This window comes from Lissotriton helveticus, chromosome 2_1 (genome assembly GCF_964261635.1).
Source record: "Lissotriton helveticus chromosome 2_1, aLisHel1.1, whole genome shotgun sequence".
Lineage (NCBI taxonomy): Eukaryota > Metazoa > Chordata > Amphibia > Caudata > Salamandridae > Lissotriton > Lissotriton helveticus.
The window spans coordinates 1953400229-1953420829 of NC_136059.1; the positions used below are offsets into that span (position 1 = coordinate 1953400229).

General features: G+C 49.0%; 1 protein-coding gene across 1 annotated transcript in view; it reads right to left on the reverse strand.

The window, feature by feature from the left end:
* Positions 1–20601, reverse strand: part of SLC10A7 (solute carrier family 10 member 7) — a 757514-nt gene that overhangs the window by 161553 nt on the left and 575360 nt on the right. Inside the window, exon 7 of the mRNA XM_078676893.1 lies at positions 17468–17551. Coding sequence (XP_078533019.1) covers positions 17468–17551 — 84 coding nt within the window. The remainder of the gene's footprint in view (positions 1–17467; positions 17552–20601) is intronic.

Consider the following 20601-nt stretch of genomic DNA (forward strand, 5'->3'; position numbering starts at 1 on the left):
TCCATGATTGGCTTGTTTGGTTTACTTGTCAGACCCTAGTACAGTGCACTGGGCTTGTAAGTCCAAATGCTGCTGGTGGGCTTGCAGCACTGGTTGTGCCCCCCCACAGAAGCAGCCATGTAAAATGTGTCTAAGACCTGCTATTGCAGAGCCTGTGCGCAGTCTGGTACTGCCATGCTGACTGGGCAAGTGCTCCCACTTGCCAGTCCCTAAACCTTCCCTTTTCTTCATATCAGACAACCCTATGGTAGGCCCAAGGGCAGGGTGCATTGTAAGTATAAGGTAGGACATGCCCTGGTGTGCGTGGCATATCGTAATTGTGAATTACAGCCATTTTCGTTTTCCAGTGTAGCAAGGCTACCTGTTCTCCATAGGCCCGAATAGGCAGTTAGATTATTACATTCTTATAATCCCAACTGACTCAGGGAACATGGTAGAAATTCGAGTTTAGTATGCCTGAACTCAGAATGATAAAAATACATCTTTTAGTGAAATTGGTTTTAACATTCTGTGTTTGAAAATACCACTTTTAGAAAATAGGTATTTTCTTGTCTAACTATCCAAAGCCTGCCTCTGCTAGGTTGTGTATTCCTTGTCTGGAGTTTGAATGACAGGGCTGGGGGATTTCAAGAGACAGAATGAGTCAGCCCAGTGGTGAATAGAGAGATCTGCATCTAGATGGGTGGGAGGAGTTGCACCTGGGACCTGAATAGGGCTGTGCCTGCCTTTCACAATGCTGGCTTCACCTCCTGTTGTGCGGCTGATGTCTCTGCCCTGCACTGTGAAAGAAGAGAAGGAAACCTGTCAACAAAGTGCTCCAGGGCTGTGCGTTCCCTCTACAATGCTGGCTCCACCTCCTGTTGGGCATCTGATGTTTCTGCCCTGCACTGTGAAAGGAAAGAAGGAGTCTTGTAAACAGAGTGCTTTAGAACTGGTTTGGACTGGGCAAAGGCCCATCTGCCCTCAGAGGACAAAGGATTTTGGGGTGTAAATATTGGGACCCTGATGCCAAGAAATTAGATCACTTTTGGACTACAAGAAGAAACCTCTGCTGAGGAGAAGGAACCTGAAGAAACTGAGGAGACACTATCCCAAAGCTGAAGTGCTGCTTGGGGGATTGGACTGCAGTGGATGCCTGACTGACAAAGAGGGGAGAAAGAACTTGGTGTACTTTGCTTTTAACTTGCGAAGGATCTCCAAGGGCTTTGAATAGAGCTTGCTTCCTGCTGAAGTCTCAGGGACAACAGACTTCACCCCCAGCTCCTCAGAGTCCTTTGGAAGCGCCTGCTGCTGTTTTGGGCCTTCTGAGGGACTGCGTTTCGCAAGGAGCTGGAAGCGCAACTCAACGAGGAAGAAGCGTGTCGCCGTCGCTGCTGCTGCCGCCGCATCTCTGAACAAGGGTGTTCCCGCTGGAGCTGTCGTATTGCACTGCATCAATAGAAGCGTCTTGCAACGAAGAGGCAGCGTGTCGCCATCGCTGCTGCTGCCGTCGCATTTCTGAACATGGGTGTCGCCGCTGTAGCTGTCGTGTTGCACCGCATTAAGGAAAGCGCCTCACATCCCTGAAGAAGCGTGTCGCCATCGGAGCTGCTGCTGTCGCATTTCTGAACAAGGATGTAGCCACTATAGTTGTCGCATCGTGCGGAAGCTTCTCGCAAACGTCGAAGAGTGTCGCAGCTGTTGCATCGCTTAACAAGGGTGTCGCCGCTGCAGTTGACGCATCGAGCCGATACTTCTCGCATCATCGGAGAAGCGTGCCGCATTTGGAAGATCTTCACGTCTTTATTTCTTTGCACCAGAACTTTGCTGCATTTCCATCCCTGCAACATTACTTGTTGTGGAAGCGCTACGCATCGTAAGGTACATGGACGCAAAGTGTGGCATCTTAAGAACTGAACTGAACTAAGCTAAAACTACCATCTTTAAGTATAGTATTGTGGATTTCTGTCGTTTAATGGTCTTGTAAGTCTATATAAAGAATACTTATTTTTTATATAAACCTTGTGTGGTATCCATTTGTAGTGTTGTCACTGGGTTACTGTATGTGGTCACAAATGCTTTACACACTGCCTCTGAGATAAGCCTGTCTGCTCGTGCCAAGCTACCAAGGGGGTGGGCAGGGGTTATTTTAGGAGTGTACCCCCTTACCCTGGCTAGAGGCAATGGCCCCTATTTGTCACAAGTGCCTACCTGTGCCAACTAGAGACCCCCAAATCTAACATTGGTGGTCAGCGGTGAGGATTCTGGACTTGCATTTGTGACTCATGTACAGTGATTGGTGAACACTACTTAGTGAGTGCAGACCATAACACAACCACATACTTTGTGGTAGATTCCTTTTTGGGATTTTCTATTTTTGAAAGATGCCAGATTCCGTTGTCATGGAGAGAGCAGAATCCATAGCCTCTATTGATTGTGATAGGGAAGAGGAAAGTCTGGAAAGCTACACAGTAAGACATCTGAAGTACTTCAGCAAGAAATTCAAGATTCCACTTTTGGGCTCAACAGGAAGGAAGAATTCTACAAGGCGCTGAGGGCCTGGGTAGAAGCAAGGAAAGCCCTGAGAATGAGGAGGGGGATGACAATGCAGATGTACAGCTGGAAGGGCCAGTGTGTCAAGGAGGAAGGAAAACACCTTCCCCCGTAGGTAGCAGTGCTTCAGGCAAGAGTCTGTCTCCAGAAGAGCTGGAGGACAGAGAGGGATCTAGGAGGCACGAAATGGAGATAACAAAGTTTAAGGTGAATAGGCAACTGGAGATAGAAAATAGGAATTAGACATAGAGGAAAAGAAATTGCAGTTTGAACATGAAAAGGTTTTGAGGGAGTTGGAATTTGAAACCAAGAGTTTAGAGGTTACTCCCTCTGGTGGCAGCGTACCGTTAGTGCCTGTGGAATCTAGAGTGTATATTCCTAGAGATGTGGTGAAAGAATTTTATAAAAATGATGATATTGGGCAGTGGTTCAGAGCCTATGAGGTAGCCATGTCTTCCCACCGGGTCCCTGAGAGAGATTGGGAAGCGGGGTTGTGGGGAAGGTTCCTTAGTAAGGGGCAGGATAGACTGTTAGACTTGCCTTCTGAAGTCCACAGTTCATATAGCCACATGAAGGATGCATTAATGTCTAGGTATGGTTTGACCCCTGAACTCTATAAGGAGATGTGCAGGTCTTGTAAGAAGATAGAGAACATTACCTGGGTGGAATATGTCACTTTCTTTTGCAGAGCATTGGATGGTTGGGTGAAGGGCAGCAAAGTGAATGATTTTTAGGGGCTTCTTGATTTGATTGCATGGGAGCACTTGCCTAGTAATTGTTTTCCGAGAGCTGCGCCAGCACCTGATTGATTGCAAGCTGACTAACGCTAGGAAGCTTGCAGAGGAGGCGGACTGCTGGGTGAGCACCAGGGTCCACAAGGGTCACATGCAAGACTCAGCCAAAGGTGGGCAGGGTCCCCCGCAGAAGAGTGGGGGGGCAAGGGTAAACAAAAGGAGTTCCGCAAAGGTCCCCAAAGTAGTCCCCAAGGGAACCAAGAGAAAGGTTCCCAGCCTCCCCCTGAGAGAAAGCAAGGGGTCCCGACAGGTAAACCTGTTCCCCAGGGACCCCTGAGATGTAACAAATGTGGCGAGCTGGGTCACAAGGAGAGTGACTCCAGGTGCTGCCTATTTGGAAAAGCAGCACCCACTGGTGCTCCACCCCGGCAGATGGCGAGTGTAGCCTTGGGGGAGGAGATTTGTGTCCAAGGTGGGTGGGCTCCCGCAGAAATGACCCTTGTCTCTTTAGGAGACTGTGAGGTGGTCCCAGAGACTCAACTGCCTAGGAACACTAAGACATATGGGCAGTGTGTGACCATCAATGGCCATAAGGTGGAGGCTCTTAGAGATACAGGAGCCAGCGTGACAGCTGTCAGGTGTCACCTGGTGTCTCAAGAGCAGATTGTGTCTCATGCATTTTGCCGAGTTGTTGCCGCCGACATCAGAGAGCCATTGTCCAATGGCTCAGGTTCCCTTTGAGTGGGTAGCTGTGAGGCCCGCCATGCCTGTTGACTGTTTGTTGGGGAACGATTTAGAGAGCTCACCCTGGGAAAAGGTGGAGAAGAGTACTCACTTGAAGATGGCGGGTCTGCCTGACCGGGCGTGCATGACCACCCGGTCAATGGCAGCTAGTAGGGGTGCTCAAGAGGACCTGATGTCCGAGAGGGAGACCCAGGAACCTGCCTTAGAGAGAAGAGGCAGGGGGCGCGGGAAACCAGCCCCCGAAGTTCCCAGGGCCCGGGAGGAGGTAGACCCTGCGGGGGATGCCCTGGAGCCTACCGCGGAGCAGGTAGCTGAACTGGGGGACCTGCCTGAGCGGACCCATTGTCAGCAAGAAGGAGACCCCTCCAGGGAAGAATTTTGCAAGGAGCAGAGAAGAATGCCCTTCTCTTGAGGGCTTGCGGCAACAGGCTGTAAGCCAGGGAGCAGGTGATCAGTCAGGATCACATTGGATCTACTGGGAGAATGGTCTCCTGTATAGTGAGCCTAAGGTTGCTGAGCCTGGGTCAGCCTGTGTGCTGGTGGTACCCCAGAGCTTCAGAGCCTTCCTGCTGGGGCTGGCTCATGATTTGCCATTGGCAGGACATTTGGGGCAGGACAAGACCTTTGAGAGGCTTGTCACCCACTTTCATTGGCCCCAAATGCGCACGAGTTTAGACACTCATTGCAGGACATGTCAGACTTGCCATGCAAGTGGAAAGAGTGGGAGGAAGTTTACCACTTCTTACCACCCCCAAAAAAATGGGTTGGTTGAAAGGTTTTACCGAACCCTGAAAGGCATGATACTGGGTCTTGAGGAACCCATGAGAAATATGTGGGACGTCCCTCTTACCATGCCAACTCTTTGCATACCGTGAGGTGCCACAGAAATCTCTAGGGTTCAGTCCCTTTGAGCTTCTCTATGTACACCCAGTCAGAGGACCTCTGAGTCTGGTCAAAGAAGGCTGGGAGCAATCTCCCAGGAAACCTCCCCGGGATGAATATTGCTACATGCTGGCCTTCAGGAACCAGACTAGGCGTTTCAGGCAACTCGCTGAGGCGCATCTGGAAGCCAGCCAGGAGGAGATAATGTGATGGTATGACCAGAATGCCACTCTGGTAGAGCTACAACCAGGTCAAAAAGTGTGGGTCATGGCCCCAGTGGAGCCCTGCGTGCTCCAAGGTAAGTGGACCGGAACATTTGAGGTTGTGGAGCGCAAGAGTCCAGTTATCTACTTGGTGGACTTGCGGTCACCCAGGAACTCCTTGAGGGTCCTACATGTCAACCACCTTAAGCCCCACTTGGAGAGGTCTGAAGTGGGCATGCTCTTAGCAACAGATGCTGGAATGGAGGAGGAGACTGAGCCTCTTCCTGATCTCCTGTCTGCAACAGAGCAAGACGGTTCAGTGGATGGTGTTAACCTCTCTTCCATCCTGATCCCAGAGCAACAGAATGACTGCCGCCAGTTGCTGAGACAGTTTTCTGATCTGGTCTCCCTGGTTCCTGGTGTCACAGATTGGTGCGTCCATGATGGGGACACAGGAGACAGCTTACCTGAAGCACAAAGCTTACAGGGTAACTGACAGGGTGAGGGTTTGCATCAAAGAGGAGGTCTCTAAGATGCTTGCGCTAGGGGTGATGGAGTCCTCTAGCAGTCCTTGGGCCAGCCCTGTGGTCTTGGTCCCAAAGGTTGCAGCGCCAGGTGCCACACCCGAACTCCGGTTCTGTGTGGACTACAGAGGGCTCAATTCAGTCACGAAGATTGATGCGCACACCATACCCAGAGCTGATGAGCTCACTGATTGGCTAGGGGCTGCACGGTACCACAGCACGTTTGATTTGACGTCTGGGTATTGGCAAATCGCCTTGACTGATGGGTAAAGGAGAGGTCAGCATTCTCCACACCAGATGGGCATTTCCAGTTCCGGGTTATGCCCTTTGGGATGAAGAATGCCTCTGCTACCTTTCAGAGGTTGGTCAACCAGGTGTTGGTTGGACTGGAGTTCAGTGCCGCATACCTGGATGACATTGCAGTGTTCAGCGCCAGTTGGGAACATCTGAGCCACCTCTGGGAAGTGTTGTTGGCGCAGCGGAGGGCAGGCCTCACGATCAAGGCGAGTAAGTGCCAGATCGGGCAGGGGTCCGTAGTGAACTTGGGACACCAAGTTGGGAGCGGCCAGGTGGCGCCCCTAAAACCCATGATTGAAACCATCCTGGCTTGGGAGCCCCCAAAAACACAGACAGAGGTGAGGGCCTTTTTAGGACTCACAGGGTATTACAGGTGGTTTGTCAAGGGGTATGGCAACATTGTTGCACCCTTGACAGAGCTGACTTCCAGGAAGCAGCCCAAGAAAGTGATTTGGACTGACACCTGTCAGAAAGCTTTTGAGGCCCTGAAAGTTGCCACGCGCACGGCGCCCGTGCTCCTGGCACCCAACTTCTCCAGAGACTTTATCGTTCAGACAGACGCTTCAGAGCATGGTGTGGGGGCTGTTTTGTCACAGATGAATGAGGAGGGCCTAGATCAACCCATAGCCTTCATCAGTAGGAGGTTACTTCCACAGGAAAAGAGGTGGAGTGCTACTGAACGTGAGGCATTTGCTGTGGTCTGGGCACTGAAGAAGCTGAGACCATACCTGTTTGGGACTCACTTCCGGGTCCAGACAGACCACAGGCCCCTCAGATGGTTGATGCAGATGAGGGGTGAGAATCCAAAGCTGTTGAGGTGGTCCATTTCCCTACAGGGTATGGACTTTACGGTGGAACACCGCCCTGGTACAGAACCCGCCAACGCTGATGGTCTGTCCAGATTTTTCCGCCTTAGTGATGAGAACTCCCAGGAGTTAGGGTAGTTCTCCCCACATTTCAGCGGAGGGGACACGTGTTAGACCTGGCACCATTGACGTGGGTCTCCCTTCCATTTTTGATGCACACCTTATGTGTTTTTGCTGGTGTTAGATTCTTTGGGCACAGTGCCACTGCTGTCCAATGCCACAGTGCATGTGCTCCCTACTGTAAATTATTGTATTGATCAGTGATTCCATGATTGGTTTGTTTGGTTTACTTGTCAGACCCTAGTACAGTGCACTGAGTGTGCCCAGGGCTTGTAAATCCAAATGCTGCTGGTGGGCTTGCAGCACTGGCCGTGCCCTCCACAGTAGCAGCCTTGTAAAATGTGTCTAAGGCCTGCCATTGCAGAGCCTGTGCGCAGTCTGGTGCTGCCATGCTGACTGGGCCAGTGCACCCACTTGGCAGTCCCTAAACCTTCCCTTTTCTTCATATCAGACACCCCTATGGTAGGCCCAAGGGCGGGTGCATTGTAAGTATAAGGTAGGACATGCCCAGGTGTGTGTGGCATGTCCTGATAGTGAATTACAGCCATTTTCATTTTTCACTATTGCAAGGCTACCTGTTCTCCATAGGCCAGAATGGGCAGTTAGATTATTACATTCTTATAATCCTAACTGACTCAGGGAACAGGGTAAAAATTCGAGTTTAGTATGCCTGAACTCAGAATGATAAAATACATATTTTAGTAAAGTTGGTTTTAAAATTCTGTGTTTGAAAATACCACTTTTAGAAAGTAGGTATTTTCTTGTCTAACTATCCAAAGTCTGCCTCTGCTTGGTTGTGTATTCATTGTCTGGAGGTTGAGTGACAGGGCTGGGGGATTCCAAGAGACAGAATGAGTCAGCCCAGTGGTGAATAGAGAGATCTGCATCTAGATGGGTGGGAGGAGTTGCACTTGGGACCTGAATAGGGCTGTGCCTGCCTTCCACAATGCTGGCTCCACCTCCTGTGGTGCGGCTGATGTCTCTGCCCTACACTGTGAAAGAAGAGAAGGAATCCTGTCAACAAAGTGCTCCAGGGCTGTGCTTTCCCTCTACAATGCTGGCTCCACCTCCCGTTGGGCGTCTGATGTTTCAGCCCTGCACTGTGAAAGGAAAGAAGGAGTCTTGTAAACAGAGTGCTTCAGAACTGGTTTGGACTGGGCAAAGCCCCCTCTCCCCTCAGAGGACAAAGGATTTTGGGGTATAAATAATGGGACCCTGATCCCAACAAATTAGATCACTTTTGGACTACAAGAAGAAACCTCTGCTGAGGAGAAGGAACCTGAAGAAACTGAGGAGAGACTATCCCTAAGCTGAAGTGCTGCTTGGGGGATTGGCCTGCAGTGGTTGCCTGAGTGTCAAAAAGGGGTGAAACAACTTTGTGTACTTTGCTTTCAACTTGTGAAGGATCTCCAAGGGCTTGGAATATAGCTTGCCTCCTGCTGAAGTCTCAGGGACAACAGACTTCATCCCCCAGCTCCCCAGAGTTCTTTGGAAGCGCCTGCTGCTGTTTTGGGCCTTCTGAGGGACTGCATGTCGCAAGGAGCTGGAAGCGCGACTCAACGAGGAAGAAGCGTGTCGCCGTCGCTGCTGCTGCTGTCGCATTTCTGAACAAGGATGTAGCCACTATAGTTGTCGCATCGTGCGGAAGCTTCTCGCAAACGTCGAAGAGTGTCGCAGCTGTTGCATCGCTTAACAAGGGTGTCGCCGCTGCAGTTGACGCATCGAGCCGATACTTCTCGCATCATCGGAGAAGCGTGCCGCATCTGGAAGATCTTCACGTCTTTATTTCTTTGCACCAGAACTTTGCTGCATTTCCATCCCTGCAACATTACTTGTTGTGGAAGCGCTACGCATCGTAAGGTACATGGACGCAAAGTGTGGCATCTTAAGAACTGAACTAAGCTAAAACTACCATCTTTAAGTATAGTATTGTGGATTTCTGTCGTTTAATGGTCTTGTAAGTCTATATAAAGAATACTTATTTTTTTTATAAACCTTGTGTGGTATCCATTTGTAGTGTTGTCACTGGGTTACTGTATGTGGTCACAAATGCTTTACACACTGCCTCTGAGATAAGCCTGTCTGCTCGTGCCAAGCTACCAAGGGGGTGGGCAGGGGTTATTTTAGGAGTGTACCCCCTTACCCTGACTAGAGGCAATGGCCCCTATTTGTCACAAGTGCCTACCTGTGCCAACTAGAGACCCCCAAATCTAACATTGGTGGTCAGCGGTGAGGATTCTGGACTTGCATTTGTGACTCATGTACAGTGATTGGTGAACACTACTTAGTGAGTGCAGACCATAACACAACCACATACTTTGTGGTAGATTCCTTTTTGGGATTTTCTATTTTTGAAAGATGCCAGATTCCGTTGTCATGGAGAGAGCAGAATCCATAGCCTCTATTGATTGTGATAGGGAAGAGGAAAGTCTGGAAAGCTACACAGTAAGACATCTGAAGTACTTCAGCAAGAAATTCAAGATTCCACTTTTGGGCTCAACAGGAAGGAAGAATTCTACAAGGCGCTGAGGGCCTGGGTAGAAGCAAGGAAAGCCCTGAGAATGAGGAGGGGGATGACAATGCAGATGTACAGCTGGAAGGGCCAGTGTGTCAAGGAGGAAGGAAAACACCTTCCCCCGTAGGTAGTAGTGCTTCAGGCAAGAGTCTGTCTCCAGAAGAGCTGGAGGACAGAGAGGGATCTAGGAGGCACGAAATGGAGATAACAAAGTTTAAGGTGAATAGGCAACTGGAGATAGAAAATAGGAATTAGACATAGAGGAAAAGAAATTGCAGTTTGAACATGAAAAGGTTTTGAGGGAGTTGGAATTTGAAACCAAGAGTTTAGAGGTTACTCCCTCTGGTGGCAGCGTACCGTTAGTGCCTGTGGAATCTAGAGTGTATATTCCTAGAGATGTGGTGAAAGAATTTTATAAAAATGATGATATTGGGCAGTGGTTCAGAGCCTATGAGGTAGCCATGTCTTCCAACCGGGTCCCTGAGAGAGATTGGGGAGCGGGGTTGTGGGGAAGGTTCCTTAGTAAGGGGCAGGATAGACTGTTAGACTTGCCTTCTGAAGTCCACAGTTCATATAGCCACATGAAGGATGCATTAATGTCTAGGTGTGGTCTGACCCCTGAACTCTATAAGGAGATGTGCAGGTCTTGTAAGAAGATAGAGAACATTACCTGGGTGGAATATGTCACTTTCTTTTGCAGAGCATTGGATGGTTGGGTGAAGGGCAGCAAAGTGAATGATTTTTAGGGGCTTCTTGATTTGATTGCATGGGAGCACTTGCCTAGTAATTGTTTTCCAGAGCTGCGCCAGCACCTGATTGATTGCAAGCTGACTAACGCTAGGAAGCTTGCAGAGGAGGCGGACTGCTGGGTGAGCACCAGGGTCCACAAGGGTCACATGCAAGACTCAGCCAAAGGTGGGCAGGGTCCCCCGCAGAAGAGTGGGGGGGCAAGGGTAAACAAAAGGAGTTCCGCAAAGGTCCCCAAAGTAGTCCCCAAGGGAACCAAGAGAAAGGTTCCCAGCCTCCCCCTGAGAGAAAGCAAGGGGTCCCGACAGGTAAACCTGTTCCCCAGGGACCCTTGAGATGTAACAAATGTGGCGAGCTGGGTCACAAGGAGAGTGACTCCAGGTGCTGCCTATTTGGAAAAGCAGCACCCACTGGTGCTCCACCCCGGCAGATGGCGAGTGTAGCCTTGGGGGAGGAGATTTGTGTCCAAGGTGGGTGGGCTCCCGCAGAAATGACCCTTGTCTCTTTAGGAGACTGTGAGGTGGTCCCAGAGACTCAACTGCCTAGGAACACTAAGACATATGGGCAGTGTGTGACCATCAATGGCCATAAGGTGGAGGCTCTTAGAGATACAGGAGCCAGCGTGACAGCTGTCAGGTGTCACCTGGTGTCTCAAGAGCAGATTGTGTCTCATGCATTTTGCCGAGTTGTTGCCGCCGACATCAGAGAGCCATTGTCCAATGGCTCAGGTTCCCTTTGAGTGGGTAGCTGTGAGGCCCGCCATGCCTGTTGACTGTTTGTTGGGGAACGATTTAGAGAGCTCACCCTGGGAAAAGGTGGAGAAGAGTACTCACTTGAAGATGGCGGGTCTGCCTGACCGGGCGTGCATGACCACCCGGTCAATGGCAGCTAGTAGGGGTGCTCAAGAGGACCTGATGTCCGAGAGGGAGACCCAGGAACCTGCCTTAGAGAGAAGAGGCAGGGGGCGCGGGAAACCAGCCCCCGAAGTTCCCAGGGCCCGGGAGGAGGTAGACCCTGCGGGGGATGCCCTGGAGCCTACCGCGGAGCAGGTAGCTGAACTGGGGGACCTGCCTGAGCGGACCCATTGTCAGCAAGAAGGAGACCCCTCCAGGGAAGAATTTTGCAAGGAGCAGAGAAGAATGCCCTTCTCTTGAGGGCTTGCGGCAACAGGCTGTAAGCCAGGGAGCAGGTGATCAGTCAGGATCACATTGGATCTACTGGGAGAATGGTCTCCTGTATAGTGAGCCTAAGGTTGCTGAGCCTGGGTCAGCCTGTGTGCTGGTGGTACCCCAGAGCTTCGGAGCCTTCCTGCTGGGGCTGGCTCATGATTTGCCATTGGCAGGACATTTGGGGCAGGACAAGACCTTTGAGAGGCTTGTCACCCACTTTCATTGGCCCCAAATGCGCACGAGTTTAGACACTCATTGCAGGACATGTCAGACTTGCCATGCAAGTGGAAAGAGTGGGAGGAAGTTTACCACTTCTTACCACCCCCAAAAAAATGGGTTGGTTGAAAGGTTTTACCGAACCCTGAAAGGCATGATACTGGGTCTTGAGGAACCCATGAGAAATATGTGGGACGTCCCTCTTACCATGCCAACTCTTTGCATACCGTGAGGTGCCACAGAAATCTCTAGGGTTCAGTCCCTTTGAGCTTCTCTATGTACACCCAGTCAGAGGACCTCTGAGTCTGGTCAAAGAAGGCTGGGAGCAATCTCCCAGGAAACCTCCCCGGGATGAATATTGCTACATGCTGGCCTTCAGGAACCAGACTAGGCGTTTCAGGCAACTCGCTGAGGCGCATCTGGAAGCCAGCCAGGAGGAGATAATGTGATGGTATGACCAGAATGCCACTCTGGTAGAGCTACAACCAGGTCAAAAAGTGTGGGTCATGGCCCCAGTGGAGCCCTGCGTGCTCCAAGGTAAGTGGACCGGAACATTTGAGGTTGTGGAGCGCAAGAGTCCAGTTATCTACTTGGTGGACTTGCGGTCACCCAGGAACTCCTTGAGGGTCCTACATGTCAACCACCTTAAGCCCCACTTGGAGAGGTCTGAAGTGGGCATGCTCTTAGCAACAGATGCTGGAATGGAGGAGGAGACTGAGCCTCTTCCTGATCTCCTGTCTGCAACAGAGCAAGACGGTTCAGTGGATGGTGTTAACCTCTCTTCCATCCTGATCCCAGAGCAACAGAATGACTGCCGCCAGTTGCTGAGACAGTTTTCTGATCTGGTCTCCCTGGTTCCTGGTGTCACAGATTGGTGCGTCCATGATGGGGACACAGGAGACAGCTTACCTGAAGCACAAAGCTTACAGGGTAACTGACAGGGTGAGGGTTTGCATCAAAGAGGAGGTCTCTAAGATGCTTGCGCTAGGGGTGATGGAGTCCTCTAGCAGTCCTTGGGCCAGCCCTGTGGTCTTGGTCCCAAAGGTTGCAGCGCAAGGTGCCACACCCGAACTCCGGTTCTGTGTGGACTACAGAGGGCTCAATTCAGTCACGAAGATTGATGCGCACACCATACCCAGAGCTGATGAGCTCACTGATTGGCTAGGGGCTGCACGGTGCCACAGCACGTTTGATTTGACGTCTGGGTATTGGCAAATCGCCTTGACTGATGGGTAAAGGAGAGGTCAGCATTCTCCACACCAGATGGGCATTTCCAGTTCCGGGTTATGCCCTTTGGGATGAAGAATGCCCCTGCTACCTTTCAGAGGTTGGTCAACCAGGTGTTGGTTGGACTGGAGTTCAGTGCCGCATACCTGGATGACATTGCAGTGTTCAGCGCCAGTTGGGAACATCTGAGCCACCTCTGGGAAGTGTTGTTGGCGCAGCGGAGGGCAGGCCTCACGATCAAGGCGAGTAAGTGCCAGATCGGGCAGGGGTCCGTAGTGAACTTGGGACACCAAGTTGGGAGCGGCCAGGTGGCGCCCCTAAAACCCATGATTGAAACCATCCTGGCTTGGGAGCCCCCAAAAACACAGACAGAGGTGAGGGCCTTTTTAGGACTCACAGGGTATTACAGGTGGTTTGTCAAGGGGTATGGCAACATTGTTGCACCCTTGACAGAGCTGACTTCCAGGAAGCAGCCCAAGAAAGTGATTTGGACTGACACCTGTCAGAAAGCTTTTGAGGCCCTGAAAGTTGCCACGCGCACGGCGCCCGTGCTCCTGGCACCCAACTTCTCCAGAGACTTTATCGTTCAGACAGACGCTTCAGAGCATGGTGTGGGGGCTGTTTTGTCACAGATGAATGAGGAGGGCCTAGATCAACCCATAGCCTTCATCAGTAGGAGGTTACTTCCACAGGAAAAGAGGTGGAGTGCTACTGAACGTGAGGCATTTGCTGTGGTCTGGGCACTGAAGAAGCTGAGACCATACCTGTTTGGGACTCACTTCCGGGTCCAGACAGACCACAGGCCCCTCAGATGGTTGATGCAGATGAGGGGTGAGAATCCAAAGCTGTTGAGGTGGTCCATTTCCCTACAGGGTATGGACTTTACGGTGGAACACCGCCCTGGTACAGAACCCGCCAACGCTGATGGTCTGTCCAGATTTTTCCGCCTTAGTGATGAGAACTCCCAGGAGTTAGGGTAGTTCTCCCCACATTTCAGCGGAGGGGACACGTGTTAGACCTGGAACCATTGACGTGGGTCTCCCTTCCATTTTTGATGCACACCTTATGTGTTTTTGCTGGTGTTAGATTCTTTGGGCACAGTGCCACTGCTGTCCAATGCCACAGTGCATGTGCTCCCTACTGTAAATTATTGTATTGATCAGTGATTCCATGATTGGTTTGTTTGGTTTACTTGTCAGACCCTAGTACAGTGCACTGAGTGTGCCCAGGGCTTGTAAATCCAAATGCTGCTGGTGGGCTTGCAGCACTGGCCGTGCCCTCCACAGAAGCAGCCTTGTAAAATGTGTCTAAGGCCTGCCATTGCAGAGCCTGTGCGCAGTCTGGTGCTGCCATGCTGACTGGGCCAGTGCACCCACTTGGCAGTCCCTAAACCTTCCCTTTTCTTCATATCAGACACCCCTATGGTAGGCCCAAGGGCGGGTGCATTGTAAGTATAAGGTAGGACATGCCCAGGTGTGTGTGGCATGTCCTGATAGTGAATTACAGCCATTTTCATTTTTCACTATTGCAAGGCTACCTGTTCTCCATAGGCCAGAATGGGCAGTTAGATTATTACATTCTTATAATCCTAACTGACTCAGGGAACAGGGTAAAAATTCGAGTTTAGTATGCCTGAACTCAGAATGATAAAATACATATTTTAGTAAAGTTGGTTTTAAAATTCTGTGTTTGAAAATACCACTTTTAGAAAGTAGGTATTTTCTTGTCTAACTATCCAAAGTCTGCCTCTGCTAGGTTGTGTATTCATTGTCTGGAGGTTGAGTGACAGGGCTGGGGGATTCCAAGAGACAGAATGAGTCAGCCCAGTGGTGAATAGAGAGATCTGCATCTAGATGGGTGGGAGGAGTTGCACTTGGGACCTGAATAGGGCTGTGCCTGCCTTCCACAATGCTGGCTCCACCTCCTGTGGTGCGGCTGATGTCTCTGCCCTACACTGTGAAAGAAGAGAAGGAATCCTGTCAACAAAGTGCTCCAGGGCTGTGCTTTCCCTCTACAATGCTGGCTCCACCTCCCGTTGGGCGTCTGATGTTTCTGCCCTGCACTGTGAAAGGAAAGAAGGAGTCTTGTAAACAGAGTGCTTCAGAACTGGTTTGGACTGGGCAACCCTCTCCCCTCAGAGGACAAAGGATTTTGGGGTATAAATAATGGGACCCTGATCCCAACAAATTAGATCACTTTTGGACTACAAGAAGAAACCTCTGCTGAGGAGAAGGAACCTGAAGAAACTGAGGAGAGACTATCCCTAAGCTGAAGTGCTGCTTGGGGGATTGGCCTGCAGTGGTTGCCTGAGTGTCAAAAAGGGGTGAAACAACTTTGTGTACTTTGCTTTCAACTTGTGAAGGATCTCCAAGGGCTTGGAATATAGCTTGCCTCCTGCTGAAGTCTCAGGGACAACAGACTTCATCCCCCAGCTCCCCAGAGTTCTTTGGAAGCGCCTGCTGCTGTTTTGGGCCTTCTGAGGGACTGCATGTCGCAAGGAGCTGGAAGCGCGACTCAACGAGGAAGAAGCGTGTCGCCGTCGCTGCTGCTGCCGTCGCATCTCTGAACAAAGGTGTTGCCGCTGGAGCTGTTATATTGCACCGCTTTGAGAGAAGCGTCTCGCAACGAAGAGGAAGCGTGTCGCAGTCGCATTTCTGAAAAAAAGGGTGTAGTCGCTGTAGCTGTCGTATTGCACCGCATCAAGAGAAGTGTCTCGCAACGAGGAAGAAGCATGTCGCCGTCGCTGCCGTCGCATCTCTGAACAAGGCTGTCGCTGTCGTATTGCACCGCATCGAGGAAAGCGCTTCGCATCCCCGGAGAAGCGGGCCGCCGTCGCATTTCTGAACAAAGATGTCGCCGCTGTAGTTGTCGCATCGTGCGGAAGCTTCTCGCAAACGTCAGAGAAGAGTGTCGCAGCTGAAGCACTTGCCGTCGCATCGCTGACCAAGGGTGTCGCCGCTGCAGTTGACGCATCGAGCCGAGACTTCTCGCATCATCGGAGAAGCGTGTTGCATCTGGAAGATCTTCACGTCTTTATTTCTTTGCACCGGAACTTTGCCGCATTTCCATCGCTGCAACATTACTTGTTGTGGAAGAGCAATGCATCGTAAGGTACATTGACGCAAAGTGTCGCATCTTAAGAACTGAACTAAGCTAAAACTACCATCTTTAAGTATAGTATTGTGGATTTCTGTTGTTTAATGGCCTTGTGTTAAGTCTATATAAAGAATACTTATTTTTGATATAAACCTTGTGTGGTGTCCATTTGTAGTGTTGTCACTGGGTTACTTTATGTGGTCACAAATGCTTTACACACTGCCTCTGAGATAAGCCTGTCTGCTCGTGCCAAGCTACCAAGGGGGTGAGCAGGGGTTATTTTAGGAGTGCACTTCCCCTTACCCTGACTAGAGGCAAGGGTCCCTATTTGTCACAAGTACCTACCTGTGCCAACTAGAGATCCCCAAATCTAACACCTCTCATGAAAGCACCGGTGATACTTGTATTACAGAAGTTGATGCACAAGCATCTGTCACCCCTTCATAAATACAATTGTGACTTGGGTGTGCAAAAACACAAACGCACAATATGTAATATGGCCCCAAGATGGGTGGAAAGTTACAAAAAATGCATTTTTCGTTATGACAATTTGCCCTCAGTAATATTTTCATATATTTTAATCTTCTGGGGTCCTCTGAAAAGTTTCATAGCCCATGCTTACACTTCATTCCGACATTAAGGGGTCTGCAATAAGTTACAATGCACTACTTTGACTGAAATGATTCTTGTGAAGAAACTAAAATATGAAAACAGCAAATGGTGCAGAAGAGTTCTGAGGAGTTAGGCTTTAGCACACGAATACTAGTACTACCTTTTTACATAATGCTTCTTCAATACCATACTTCTACCATTTCTAAGTGCTGCAAAATAGTAGTTGTTATTATTGCCATATTCAATCGTAATCAGATTAACAAAATTAGGAAGAAGGGTGCCTAAATTGTCCTCCGTAGAATTCGAACTTCTAGCCTTCAGCTCAGTGCATCTTTAAGTGTGAGTGATTAATTCTCTCAGCAATTAGGCGGGCAAAGAAATGACCTTTTGAAGCAGTGATAAACCTAAAATCTCTTCAAAGTAACATTAGGCTGGTGTCCCACCTGTAAAATGAGACCAGGGCGCCACAGATGATTCTGATTGGTCTGCTTAGAAGTGCGGTTGGCAAAACGAGGCTGCAAAGACCTCCAAGATTAACATCCTCTTTCCCAACTCTTTGCTTTCCAAAAGAAAACCAACACACTGCTTTCCTAATGAAAATAGAGTAGCAAAGAGATCCAGTCGCCACAGAAGTGATGCTACTACAGTGCCTACAAATATGGGAAGAATACGTGTCTAAGTCTTCTGGGTACTTGAAAGTACGACCATGCTTTTCCTAGACTACAGAAGATCCGTTTCCACAACCAGCAGAGCACCTCCATTTGCCAGTCTGCCACCCACCCTAGCTTCAGCTACGTGCTGGTGCAGACAAGAGAGTATTGCCTCTCATAACCTTCTGAAGGCTCATCACAATCCCTCTAACCTATATTTATTTCACAGAAACCCTTGAAACATTACTGTTAATTCTTCCAAATAATCAGCAGCACCCCAAGCAGAGGCTCTAGAACATTGGGTTAAGCAGGTGAGTGAGTTCAGTGTCTCGCCAAACTCATAAGTAACTACAGTGCAGAAGAACTCAGTTTAGAGATATCTTAAAATCTTACCTGACCAATAATAAGTGGAACTACGACGGTCATGAACAGCTGTGAGAATATAGAAGTGAAAGGAACAGAAGATGATGATCCAAGCTGTAAAATAAAAGAACAGACCAATCAATATATGTGCACGTATGTTTTCCAGATACAAATACATGAATGGTGAATGTGAAGCATTCATTTTAGCAAATCAATGGAAAATACATGTTTTGCTTGTAAAAACAAATATGAACATTGATGTCTTAATCAAGTTGAGTAGCAATGCATACTATTAAAATAGCACTCACTGGCTGTGGCTCTTAATCACCAAGGATTGCCGAGTGATTTCCTTTGTCTGTATGTATGTATGTACTTCAATCAAACAATCTCACATTATATGCAAAGAGCTCTAATACCTCGGGTCTAGCTAGCGCTATATACAACCAATCAATAAATAAAAAAGGACAGTACTAGGTAGAATAATATGGGATGGATGTGAGGATGAAATAAACACCCTCACACGGTGTTGCGAGAGTTACTTCCACCCAAGTACTGCGCCAGTGAGGGCATAATTGTTCTATCCAGCCTTGCCCAATGATAGTGGGTGTGAAGATTGTGGCCCCTCGTCTTTCCCAATGTAAACAGGGGTTGTAATAAACAAGTAAGCAGCCACCCTGCTTCTCTGTGGCCTGCAGCATATTGCATTGAAGGGTATTAAAAAGTGAAGGATGGAATGCTTGAATTAATCGCAACTACTGCCAATTACCCAAGGCTGCATCCCAGTCCATCGTTATTTTGCACACCATGGCACCTCAGTTTGGACCCAGCCATTTGCAAATCAAAACAAGATTAGGACCACTGATGGCTACTATTATAGACTCGGATCAAGCAGGATTTATCAAAATCGCCAAAGCAGTCACAGTACAAAGCGGATCCTACATTTAATCAATAAGGCCCACCACACAGGCATGGATGCTCTCCTACTGACGGTCGATGCCGAGAAAGCGTTTGATCGGGTTAATTGAAGATATCTGGAATGAACGCGGACTCACTTTAGCATGGGGGACCCGATTCGGGCCTGGGTGTTGAGTTGTTATAGCACTCCCACAGCTACAGTTAGGATAAATGGCAGCTCATTCCACTCCTTTTCCATTCATCTGGGGACCAGAGAGTGGTGCCCCTTGTCGCCCCTTTTGTTGGCCCTGTATGTTGAACCACTGGATCAGTGGATTAGAGACAATCCTAACGATAAAGGCATTCTATTCGGAGGGGAGAAGCATTCAATTATCCTTTACGGTGATGATATACTAGCATCACTTGAGGCCCCGGAACTGTCGCTTCCAGCCTTTCTGGAGGAATTATCCACCTTTGGTCTGTCATCTGGCTTCCAAGTAAATGTTGGCAAATCTCAGGCCCTTCATTATCTAATACACGCGGCCGTTTAACGGCAATGTGAAATTGTCTCCCAGTGACACAGGCTACGACTCTATCCCATATCTGGGGATCAAACTGGCTCCAACAATTGCATGCACGGTCATAATGAATTAACCGCAATGTCCTGACAAATTAGAGAAGATCTAAACAACTGGAAACGCCACTGCCTGTCGTTCCTGGGGCGAATTGCTGCTATAAAAATGTCAATTCTACCCAAAGCCCTCTATTTATTTCAGACACTACCGGTCTCCCCACCAGATGCATACTTGCTTCACTACAGAAGGACATACTACAATTTGTGTGTGCGGGAACCCAAAAGCGCCTGCGACGGGAGCTGGGTTATCTGCGCCCCGATGAAAGAGGGTTGGGGATCCCAAACTTGCTGGATTATTTTCGAGCTGCTCAGATGCGATACCTGGTGGAATGGAATAGAGAACAGCCAGAAAAGCACTGGTTATTCCAGGACAGGGCGATAGCGAGGCTCCCCCTTTGGAAAGTACCCTTTTTAAAGAAATCAGACAGGCAGTGGAGCCTACAGAAGTCCCCAATTACAGAGACAGTGATGGAGGTGTAGGATGGTGTAGCTACTCGAAGAGAACTTACCACATTGCCCTCCCCATGACACCCTTGTTTGAGAATAGGGATTTTTTCACAGGCATGTAAGGCAAAGCATTTAAGGTGTGACATGGAACACCATGCAAGGCAGCAGAGCACATCTTTGATGTAGAGGGCATTATTCCCTTTATACAATTACGCCAACAGTATGCACTACCAGAGACTGAAAGGTTGTGTTGATCTTAAGTGGGAACAATATGATTGATAGGTTTGCTATATTGGTGGGCCAGCTTTTTGCCCTATTAGTTAAGGGCTGATTAGCCTATAAATATTGCACTGGTGCTGGTTATTTGAGAACGCACCAGAACATACATCGCCCCTCTGAAGTTTTGCATAGTGGGTTTTAGCTTCCTAAGGATGTGAAATTGGAAGAATGCAGCCTTGGATAGCTTTGAGATGCGGAGGACACTGGTAAAGCCATGAAATGTAGATCAAGTAGATTTTTTGGGAGCAGGGTTGAGCCCCCAGAGCTGTTGCACTACTTGAGGTACTACTTCTACCAAGTACTACTGCCTCACGTCTCAAGTTACTTTGTCCAATCAGTGTTTCAAGAGCTCAGTGGTTAACTGACACTACTCAATCTCACCTTCCAGGGAGGTATTGCTTTGAGGCTCATTCATAAAGTGAGGAATATGCAGGATTCGTAACAAGATTCCTTACTTCCCTCCCTCCTCCTCTGTGAGTTAGTGCCATGGCTAAGATGTATTAGGCATTGACGCAGTTTTGGAACACAGCAAAGACAATTAGAAATCATTGCTGAATTGGAAAAGAGAATCTTTAAAAATGACACAATCGCCGGTGCAAAATCTGCAGTTGACAAAGTGAACAAAGCTATTGCAGATTTTTACACTATTGAATGAAATAGAAAAATCAACAAAATGCAGAAAGATATTAGCAATTTCAGTAAAAAGAAAATCCATCCTTATCTTTTAGATTAATTCTACATACAATCCCAACATCAACTAGAGAATCCCAGACCGTGGGAAAGATATAAAAAGCAGAAAGTGGTGACTTTTTCAGAATCCTCTGGCAGCTCAGCTGAGGATTCAGATTTGAGTGTAGATACTAGTACTGCACAACGTGCACTAGGATTTAACACCGTTTTTTAGGCAAAC